The following is an 11,228-nucleotide window of genomic DNA, read 5'->3' on the forward strand; positions in this document are numbered from 1 at the left end:
TAAATAACTCTACCTCTCTATTTTCAGTCAAGTCAGGTTAAATTTACAGTCTCGAGCCAATTTCTTACCGAAAGACGTCTTTGAGATGAAAATCGCATTTGATCAATTTTCGAGCACATTAGAGAGATTTCTTCTTGCGGAAATAAATATTGTTCTATCTGACTACCTTAACCTATATCGCATTCGATTATGTGAAACAAAACATGTCTGAACGAATGAGATTGTAAGATTTCGCTTTGTGGAGCAAGTGTTTAGGTCCGAAGCGGAATCTGATTGGTTCAGCAAAAAAATTCACATAATCGAATACGATTCTACTGTTGAATGTGCATGAAAGTTGCAATGTGCAAGAACAATAAGTGACTTACCCGAAGGCGGCTGTACACAATTCAATTCATCGGTTTCATCGGAGCAATCGGCAACACCGTTACAGAATTGGGACTTGGGAATACACCTTGTGACGTCACACATAAACTCATCCTTGGTACAGTCTGGAAACACAGGGGAAATGTAAGAGAAGGGAAAACATAGGGGAAATAATCAGTCCAATAGTCCTAAACAAAAATGAACTCGGCATACAAGGGATCAAAACAAGGAATCTGAACACAGAGGAAATGTAAGAGAAAGGCAAAACATAGGGGAATTAGGGCATTAGGAGGATATATATTAATGTGATTTCTCAATTTCTTTAGCCAAAAATACCTACCCTATAAAAAATGATATCTTAAGGATTGGATCATTGATCTCAGGTAGCATAAGCTTTGTGAAAAAACAATACGGGAAATGCCAGTGCAATAGTCCTAAACAAAACTGGACGCGGCACACAAGGGATCAAAAGAAGGAATCTTAACATAGGGGAAAATATTGGGTAAAATCAAAATCCAAGGAAATATGTATAATGGAAAATGGTACCTCGCGTATTTTCATGTGGTAGTGGTGGAAAATAGGGAAATGGGACATTGTCTGGCATTATACCATTTCCCACCATTACCACCTGAAATTTTTGAAAGAAAAATCGACAGCATTATGCAGAAAAGAACCCCCCACTAAGACAATTCCCTTTATGGATGGTTCTTTTCTGGTTAGTGCTGTCCAAATAAGACTATACTTTTACGTACGGGATTTTTCTAAGGAAAAGCATACCACAAAACACACGAAAGAATTCAAAGGAAAGCAAGCATAAAGGAAAAGGTGAGGGAAAGCATAATATAAGGGAAAAGATAAAGGAAAGCATAAAAAGGATGAAGAAAAGCTTAACACACGGGGAAAATTTATGGGAAAGCATCAAACTTGGGAGAATAAGCATAATGTATCTAACGCCTTCAATATCACGGTATCTGCAAAAACAAGACATTACCCTAACTCAACTCTAATAACGTTCGTTCAATTTTCAAATGTCTTGTGAGATTCTTGAAGTATTTACTAGGCAATTCAATTTAAACGTAAATTTTATTTCGAGATTTTATTTTCTGCTCTTTACTTTTAATAATTTTCCTATTCCTGAACCCTAGGTACATATTTTCCTTCCGCAAATAATACTTAAAATCAACATTCCTAGGCCAAATGAGTTGCTTTTGGTACGTTTACAACTGCATGCTTTAAATAAAATATTGTCAATTCACAAAAAGAATTCAATATAAAAGAAACCAATCCAAAAATATTATTGATTAGTAAGAATGACTTTCAGGACTCAAAGTACCACAATCCAAATGCAACCGCAATTCAATCAGCTGGCAATCTGAAAATATACGTACAACTGAGACAATTCACTAAACAGCAAATTTCTGAAAAATGTTATTAACTTTGTTAGGTACTCAAGAAGCTTTTAAGCAGTTATGGGAATCAAATGTAGTCTCGGGTCTTAGTCGATTAAAACCGTGATAAGTGTAGATAGAAGTGGACTGCTACTACCATCACCTGGTCTATTTGTTAGTTAGATTAGTTCTACTCCAAACAAGAGTAAAATAGTTATTTCCGTTTTAAAATCTCCCTGATTTACTTAGTTATATTTTTGGTCAATAAAAATTGTACCTCCTTCTAAACCCCGTAGAATAAAACGGTCTTCAAAGTTTATGGCGGAATAAAACACCTTTAAAAGGGACGTATAGAACTCAGACTTCCATCAAACAGACAGACAAACTAAATTCAAAATCCTCAATTTAAAACTATAGAGCTCACTTTTGTTCGTTTTCCATCAAAAACCCACCCATTAAATACATTCATGCAATTTTTCCTTGATTTTCAGGCGCCTTTATGGGATGCATTTTTCACCACCGCTTTATTTTTGTACAAAATACACTTTACAGTTGAATTTTACGCCCAAATAACCAGTTTTACGCCCATTTGCAAAAGACTTTCTTATTGAAATTATAAAATATACCTATGAATTTTCGTACAAAAGTATTCATTCAAACGTACAAAATCATTCCAACCAAAGATTTCATTTCGATTATACATATGAGGTAAATATTGCTTTAGAAAGCAGCATCTCTTTGTTTACAACTTTATTACAAATTTAGTGGTTTATCTGGATTAAATGGACAAACTAGGCATTACTTTATTATTTATTAGAAATTAAGAAAAGCAAGACTTGTTATTATTAGTTTCTGGCATTAGTTTCACTAATGTTCATTATGTTCTTCTCCAGGGAAAGCATTCAAAGACATTATTCACTAGGAAATCACTTGTTACTTTTGTTTAGTTGTGAAAATCCGTTCTCCAAAGCCAGGTTACCATTCCATTCCGTGACGGGCAACCAAACCAGTTTAGTACAAAAAAGGTCAATCCTTGATTCGCCCCGTTTGTGTCCAGATTTGGGAAAATTGTCGTGGAATATGATTGGTCTCTAAATGTTAATGGCATTCTTAGGAATAAAATAAACCCAGAATATCCGCGGTCACACATTGTGCTTGAACCAAAACTCATTGGTTAATTTTAGAATTTGGATTAAGCGATTAAGAGTAGCCAATTAAATTGGTTAATACGATTGGATAAACTTTAATATCAAAGTGTGTCCCCAGGGATCAAAGATCACCCATTTAAAGAAAGCATAACCATATTTTGTGACCAAAAGCAAGTCGCCCAATCATATTCCGTACAAATTTCCCCAGAACACAAATGGAGCCGTATGATTGGTTAGCGGAACGTGTCTTTTCATTACCCTTCTTGTAAAGACAATTTTCTTCGTCGTCAGCTAGAGGACAATCATTTGTGCCATCACACTGCTGAGTGACACAAATCATAATGTCGCTGTCAGCACACTGGACTTGTTCTTCGCATCTGTCAGGGTTTGGGTAGCTGCTTTCTACGCCTAGGTTCTTGAGAACTACGATAGGGATTTCTTCAATGGTACCATTGGGGGTGGATGAGAATTCTGATCGGGGGTAAGAATCTTCGCCAGGAGTGGACGCTTCATAGAAATACGGTACAGGGATAGATGTTGAAAAATTATAAGTGCCCTCCAAGTAGCTTTGAAATTCCTTAAACCTTTAAAATTCCCTAACCCTTTGGAATTCCTAACCTGTGAAATTCCTTAACCCATGGAAGCAATGCGTATTGCGTGTTGTCCGCCAAATTAGTGAACCTCGTAACTCCAAGATTTAGCGAAAGACCATCTTGTGACTCTTTTACAGGCTAAGGAGGGTCTTTCACTTCCTGAAATTAGTCATATTAGAGTCTGTTTTTCTTTGAGATATTGGCAAAAGTCAAACGGAGCTAATGTTGTTACGAGGTTGGCTAATTTGGCCGGTAATGTGCCTGAATTCATTGGACAAAAATCCCACGTCCTCTTTTAAACAAAAATCCAGGGGGAATGTAATAGAATGTCCTTATTGACTCCTATTTGGAATTTTTGATCTTGACATCTGAGGGCCAATATTGGTTCCCTAAGGAGCCAATAGGGACAGAAATAAAACGAGCCCATACGAAACCACCCGATTTTACATAATACTAAATTTACTAAACTTGGTGCTCGTAGAAAAACTACTCCTAACCAACAGTAGGAATAAGACCAATAATAAGAGGGGTTTGGGCGAAAAAAAAAAAAAAAAAAAAAAAAAAAAAATCCAGTTTTCGAAAAAATAACCCAAAGCGGGCGGTCAAGTTTTAGGACAATCTGAAAAAATGCAGCTTTCGAAAAACTTACTCAAAGTCGGCGGTTCAGTTTTAGGACAATCTGCTTCATCGCTCTCATCGAAACACTCAGAGACCCCATTACATCGGTTGTCAGTAGGCAAACAAACATAATTAGATCGACACTGGATCTCTTCTGGCAGACAGCTTTCGGTAGAAGCTAAAGAAAGCAAATAATAAACCAAACAAAATGAAGTAAATTAAAAATAAAACAAGCGGAAATGAAATTAAAATAATAGCTCGAATAAAGAAGATGGAAATACCTAAAAAATGTTGCAAATAAAGACAAAATTATAGCACTAAAAATAATATAATGTAAATAGAAAAAAAAAGAAAAAAATCCCTGGTTTCTCGTCAGTAGTTGACTCAGACCCAGTAAATCTTCCTCTATCGTTTCTTCTCTTTTCTATCCTTCTTCCTCCTCATCTCTCTATCTCACATTTGGTCTTAATACGTATCTTTCTCTGTGTCTTTCAGAACAGTTCAATACGTAGGTATTATGGTCAAACAAAAGGCAAATAATAGTTTTACAGACAGACAAAATGCAAAATCGTCCTGTTGAACTGATTTCGTTCAAATACGATACAAACCTCGAAAATCTCGGAAGGTGAACCCGTCTTTGAACACGGAAATGTCTCCGATGCGATTGAATTCGGAGATCTGTTTTCGTATCCTGCTCTCCAGGGTGGCATTATCGTAGTAGTTGATGGTTTCCAGATCCAGAGTGACTTTGGACGTGAAAGAATCCTCAGGACGGCGACTGAAAAAGAAGGAAAAAGTTTGTTTAGTTTGAGATAATGGTCAAGTACAATATCATACATATTTCTGGACATGGTCTTCACTTGACTGGAGTGGATTATGGACTGTCCCCTATCTAATAGACGTTAAAAAACAAGACTATAGATAAAAGGACAGACGAGTTGATATATTTCGACCAGATGGCCATAGTAGTGGTCGAAATATATCAACTCGTCTGTCCTTTTATCTATAGTCTTGTTTTTTAACGTCTATTAGATAGGGGACAGTCCGTAATCCACTCCAGCCAAGTGAAGACCATGTCCAGAAATATATAGAAGAAAAAAGGTTAGAGTTATCTCTATCTCTAGCTTAGGATTAGTTGATGGGAATTTGTTATGTGAACCAGAAAAAAATAACTGAATAAAGGGGTATTTTCCTTAAACTGAAACGATTTCCCCCTTCAAGATGACGAATTTCCAACGATTTAGTACAGGCACTAAAATAGGGTAGGTAAGGTAATTTTTATAACAATTGTTGTATTTTATTTAACATCTAACCGCTAACCTCAGCCCGGTTCATTCAAGGTCACTACCTCCCCTCAGATGGAAGTGTGTTTATGACGTGAGGGGCGTTAACCACTTTTAGGTTTACGTTTCCCCTCTTGCCATACTAAACCAAGCTTTCGACTGCGGTTAACGATAGAGTCGCGATTTTTTTTCTCGGTTAATGGGAACAGCTGATTTTTTTAATCAGCTGCTTATCCCCACTACGAGATTTTTACCCCCACTCTCGAATTTTCGGTTCTTGGGTTAAAGGTTAAATAAAATACGACAAAAGGGTACACGCTAAAAAGAGGGAAAATCGTCCCAGGTTCCAAAAGGAAAATACGGACTTAAATCGAAAGAAGTACCTAAATAATTTAATTGAGGTAAATGTAGCGTAGGTGGGTGCAATTGTCGAAACGACCAAGGAGATTTCAGGGGACCTAATGGTCCTAATTACTTGACGTTTTGCAAATGATAATAATTAATATCAGAGGTACTCCTACCTAGGTATCCGTCAGTTCAGTCAAATTGTGCCTAAGGCCCATGTCAATTTGTCAATGGCTAGAATCTACCTACTAAGCACAATAAATTGGGTACTATACTTACCTACCCATCTACCAACTAAAAAATACCTATTAGTTTATGAGACCACACTCGGACGTAAATTTAAATTAATAACGGTTTCATAGAGGCCAATTTATTTCCATTGTAATGAAGGAGATATTAGCAGAAACAACAAAGAAGGCATAAATCTTGTTTAGACTGCTCTCAATGGTTTCAAAACGCCAAAAAGAAGTTGACCTCTTTACATTTGATCCTACATTAAAAAAAGTTATAATTATTGAGAGTTCTCTGTTTCAGCCAGAACCAAAATATTTCAAGATATGGAGAAAATGCCACTTAAGCTAATTACCTACAGTGCAGTGTATAGGGACTGTGTGATTTACCCTTAAATGTTTCCTTAAACATTAGGCTACTGCCGCTACTGCTATGACGGTAACAGTAGGACTGCCTCTTGCATGGGAGGGAGAGAGCCCTATCTCTTGGCTTTATACTTACTGAATTCCTTGCACAACAGTAGTTCTATGTCCTGGTAGATCCCGCAGCATATCGATCAGTCCATCTGCTAGTCCATCCTCCACTTGCCGGAACTTTCGGCTGTTCTTGTCCAGATATTCGCTCGTGTATGGCTCACCAATGATCAGTGTCAGTCGATATACATCTGTGTGAAAAATAACAAAGTTGGATTGAAAAATTTGACATTACAATGTATACCTAGTTAACAAAAAAAAAAAAAAAAAAAAAAAAAAAAAAAAAAAAAAAAAAAACGGGGAAAAAAAATCTTGGGGGTGAAAAAAAAAAAAAAAAAAAAAAAAAAAAAAAAAAAAAAAAAAAAAAATCAGAAGAACGCGGGTTTGAAACCCTACCGAAGCTCATAATTTTATCTTCATACAGATTAAACGTAGGTACCTACTCATTAACCTCGCCTGATACTTGGGAAAGTGGCTTATTGGACCAGCCAATTTCCGTACCATATTTGCACAGAAATGAAAACTTTTATTCAGCTTTATTATGATTTGCATATTTTGGACTTTGGTGAAATAAATTCGTTTCTTTTGTTACCCCGTTATTATGTCCAAATTTCAAGATCACCCTCGCAAACGAAAATCACCGGTTGCTATCTGAACACGGCTATACACATGGATAGGTGGTACCTACTACTAGTACAAGAGGTGGATACCTATTTGCCGAGAGCAAAATTTACCAAGAGCGTTATGAATTGGGCAGGCTAAACATAGCCATCAGTTCCGATAAACCAAGTTGTAGCCCATAGGCTATTTTTATGATCTATACCTAATACGGATTATCGTACAACATTCATAGGGCAAAGCGTACATGATACCTATGATACGGGAATACGGGATATCATTTCGAAGCCGAACTCTTATGAGATTCCAGCGACGTGTGTCCAGTAGATGGTATAGCAACTTCTATAAATTTCCATCCATCAAAACAGCATAGGTGTCATCAAAGATAATTTTTTTTCCAATTTTTGTACCTACCTATGATATTATAAATAAAAATAAATGAAGTATTTATGAAAAAAGAAAAAAAAGTATACCATACTGATGAGCAGTATCCGCGAGGAAAGCTAGGTTAGATAGGGTTCACCTTGGCAGGCAAAACCACATAATAATGGAGCTCTAAGGGTTAGGTGGTAGAAAACGCCTCCGGCGTTAACCTCGCCTAGTGCATGGTTACCTTTCACTCAAGAGTTTATTATTATTATTATTATTATTACGTGTCCTGCGGAGGTATCCAGAGTTCCTATACGCCAGCTACTACTAATATTGTGGTCGAATTCTCAAACAATCTTGAGGTTAAAGTTCCATACCTCGCCGGCTGGTATTGAACCCACGCCCTCGTGTTTACCAGACGAGCGTAGTTGTATTTTCCTTTAGGGAAACTAATCATTGGAAAATTGAACACTGCTCCCTTTAGTATCTATTGGATTAGCAGTTCATTTTTCAGCGGTGAGTTTCCCGAAAAGAAAACACACCTCGTCTTGACCACCATACTACCGGACTTCACCGAGTTCAGTCCCGACCAAACTTTTAGTCAGATAGGCTACCACGGCCTATTCCAAACCTCACTCACGTTTGGTTCCAGGACTAATATCATAGTTCGGGAACACAGGCGGACTAATGTAAACGGGCTGATTGGTGGGTTCTTCAGTGCTCACTGCGCCGGAGCCCTGTTCCCCGGACCCTCGGGCTAAATCATCACCATCTTCATCATCAATGTTATTGTGACGGGCTGTCGGGTCGCTGGCGTTCCCGTTGTTGCTTTCTGGCTCCTCATCATCATCATCATTTTCGTCAGGGTCATTTTCGTCAGGCTCATTTTCGTCAGGCTCATTTTCCTCGGGATCATCAGGTTTGTCTCCGTTGTTTGCCTCTTCGCTGTCTTCTTCGTCTTGCCTTTTCGACCTGGAAGTGATTAAAATAAGGTAAGTTAGAATGGAAAACAAACGATAGGTTTAGTTTTTTTATTTATTTATTTATTTATTTATGAACCTACTTAATGGATACCTATGTGGTTATGTATGATAATAAAAAAGAAAACAAATTAGTAAAATGTTGATTTGTAATTAACCAATCATGTTAAAGACCGCCCAAGTTTTAATGTATTTTTTATCACTTAAAACGAAAAACCGCATTATCCGCTTGATAAGTAAATTGCTCATTATTTTATGAGTGGTTAATTGAAAATTGAGTTTCCAGTTTTTCGCATTTTCTTGAAATTGCGAAATGTTTACTTTTGACATTACCTGTGCAGAATTGGATTCCGATTCTCCAATTGGTTAGGAACATTGGAATTGTCAATTTCATTGGGAACTGACAGCGGTGGAATCTTTGTAGAATTGCTTGACGAAAACAGCGAATAAAGTCCCGACTTCAGTCTTGATAAACTGTTCTTGAAGTTCTCGTAGTATGAAGAATTTCGGTCTTCGGAATAAGGTACTGATATGCTGTTACTATTGACTATGTTGTGACTATATACATATTTTTCATCTCTTATCCTATTATGACTATTGTCTATGGAGGAACCACTATTTTGCTTTTGATTATCTTCAAATACTAAATCTAAGTCAACCTGAAACAGAAGAAGCAAAACATGAAATTAGTATCGTTATCTATCAGACTGGTAGGTCAGTGAACAGAGGTTTGGGGTCATTTTCCAAAAAGAGGGAGCAAAAAGGGATCTATTGACGGAAAAACATCGAGGATGTAAGCGTTGAATAATAAAAAATCCAAGGGGTTCTTCCAAACACCCTATCCGTGGTAACCATTTCAATAATCTTATTTTTATAATAAAAGAAGAAAAAAAAATATTAATATTGGCCATATTTCCTTTTCCAGATTTGTATATGACAGTAAAAGTGTCCTTTCTTATCTTACTAAAAGATACGAGTACTCTGTCCACAGACTTCACAGTGTCCACGCTTACAGAGCTAACGTTATGAAAGGGGTACAAAGCTTTAAAATAATACCTAGCTCCAGACTCCAAAGAATTTTATCTTAGGGTTTCATTGAAAAAGAAAGCTAGGTCTACAATGGGTTTGCCATTATGACTGGACTACCCGAGGCAAATAGGCAGTCCAGCTACTGGCCTTCTTTAAAACAGCCATTGCATCCAAGTTAATAAGTACAACTAGCCACTGAAACTTTCCCTTCTTCAAATCATGAACTTCAATTTGACACACTAAACGACATATTCTTTCTCCCTCAAGGGGAAGTTTCCCTCAACCGTTTTATGCTAAGAGAAAATAATGAAGAAAAAAATTGTGCAAAACATTATTTTACAAAGCAGTTAAATTGTTATGAATATCATTATGGTACATTTTTTCCCTAGAGAAGCTCGACCGGGGGGAGACGAGAGAGTTTTTATTGCTTGTTGTATTTAATGTTTTTAAATGACAGCTTGGATTATGGGGTTCTGTCACAGTTTATGTCCAATAGTGTCAACACTTCATTATCAATTACTTCAGAAGTTATGTTCGTGTTAATTTACATGTCGTTTTGCTAGTTCGCGGGATCCAATTTGGTTGTATGTGAATGGTTTCAATGGGATGCATATTTTCGTGTTTTAAAGGAATATTTTTACCTTTCTTAGCTCTTTATATTTTAGGGTACTGTTTAGTAAAAAAAAAAAAAATCAACGGGCTGAGCCGATCTCGCGACACACTTTTAGCCAGAAGAAATAGAACATCTAGATTTCTAAATAAATAGCTTTTGAACAAAGCTTACAGTATTCCCCTTCAGAATCACTGGACAAGAGGGTCCTTTGAGAATTAAAGCTTTGGGGCCTCTGAGTGGGGGCTTTCTTACAGTAACCCGGCCGGAAACAGAATGAGGTCGGTACCCTATGGCCTCAATTCTTTCTCTCAGACCCTGTTTATAATTCCCCCTCCAAGTTTGTCCTCGTCAGAAGGACGAGAAAAGATGCATCGATCTTTGAGTCTTGGGTCAACAAAAGAGAAATCTGGTATCCATCTTTCTGTAAAATCCTTTGCTCGGAAATCTAGAAATATGAGTGCAAATATATCTTATCGACTGGAACGTCAAGGCGAAATTAACCCCGTATTATCAGAACTCAATTTATCTTCATTAGAAAAGTGCAAGACGTATGATTGAAAGTTTTCCGTTTCCTTCTAAAAACAGAAAATTTTAAAGCACGAGAGTATTAGTGACAAATTAGCAGAGGAAAATAACTGAGAGTCCGGAATTTTCAAGGAATTCCTTGAAAACGAAGGAAAATCTATTGTTATTTTCATCTAGTTCAAGGAATGTTAGTTTTAAGTAGGCTTGCCAAACGTCCCGAATTGGCCGGGAGAGTCCCGAATTTCAGGGGGTGTCCCGGCGTCCCGTTCAGTTTTTAGTCCGTCCTTCCTTTATTATTACAATAGTAATAAAAAGGTATAAGGGACGGACTATTGTATTCATTTGGGGCGTTTTGTCCCGAATTTCCGTTTTTGTCCCAGAAAAATTTCGGGACGCGTTTTTTAACTTTAAAATTAGGTACCTCTATAAATCAGAATTTGTTCTTAACTTGTTTAAATTTGTCATGCTTTCATCAGTTTGCTCTTCCACTTTGCTAAACCTTTATAAACGAGAAAATGTTGTATAAACCGCCTTAAACGAAACAAGCTGGGTCCGTCCCTCCGGGAATTTTTTAGCCCGTAGTTCGACTGTATTTTTGTTTTATCTGTTTTTTAATAATAGGTATGTACCTATCACCTATCGTACCTATGTA

General features: G+C 36.9%; 1 protein-coding gene across 1 annotated transcript; it reads right to left on the minus strand.

Annotated features, from left to right (window-relative positions):
• Positions 1-289: 289 nt before the first annotated feature.
• Positions 290-9,089, minus strand: LOC103505826 (vitellogenin receptor-like). The gene is made up of 7 exons (XM_026821064.1): positions 8,743-9,089; positions 8,070-8,401; positions 6,471-6,633; positions 4,719-4,888; positions 4,142-4,288; positions 3,158-3,406; positions 290-488 (listed from the first exon to the last, which is right to left on the minus strand). The coding sequence occupies exons 3-7, from the start codon at positions 6,518-6,520 to the stop codon at positions 292-294; spliced, it is 813 nt and encodes a 270-aa protein (XP_026676865.1). The 5' UTR covers positions 6,521-6,633; positions 8,070-8,401; positions 8,743-9,089; the 3' UTR covers positions 290-291.
• Positions 9,090-11,228: the final 2,139 nt, after the last annotated feature.

Source organism: Diaphorina citri, unplaced genomic scaffold, assembly GCF_000475195.1.
Source record: "Diaphorina citri unplaced genomic scaffold, Diaci psyllid genome assembly version 1.1 scaffold197, whole genome shotgun sequence".
Taxonomy (NCBI): domain Eukaryota; kingdom Metazoa; phylum Arthropoda; class Insecta; order Hemiptera; family Psyllidae; genus Diaphorina; species Diaphorina citri.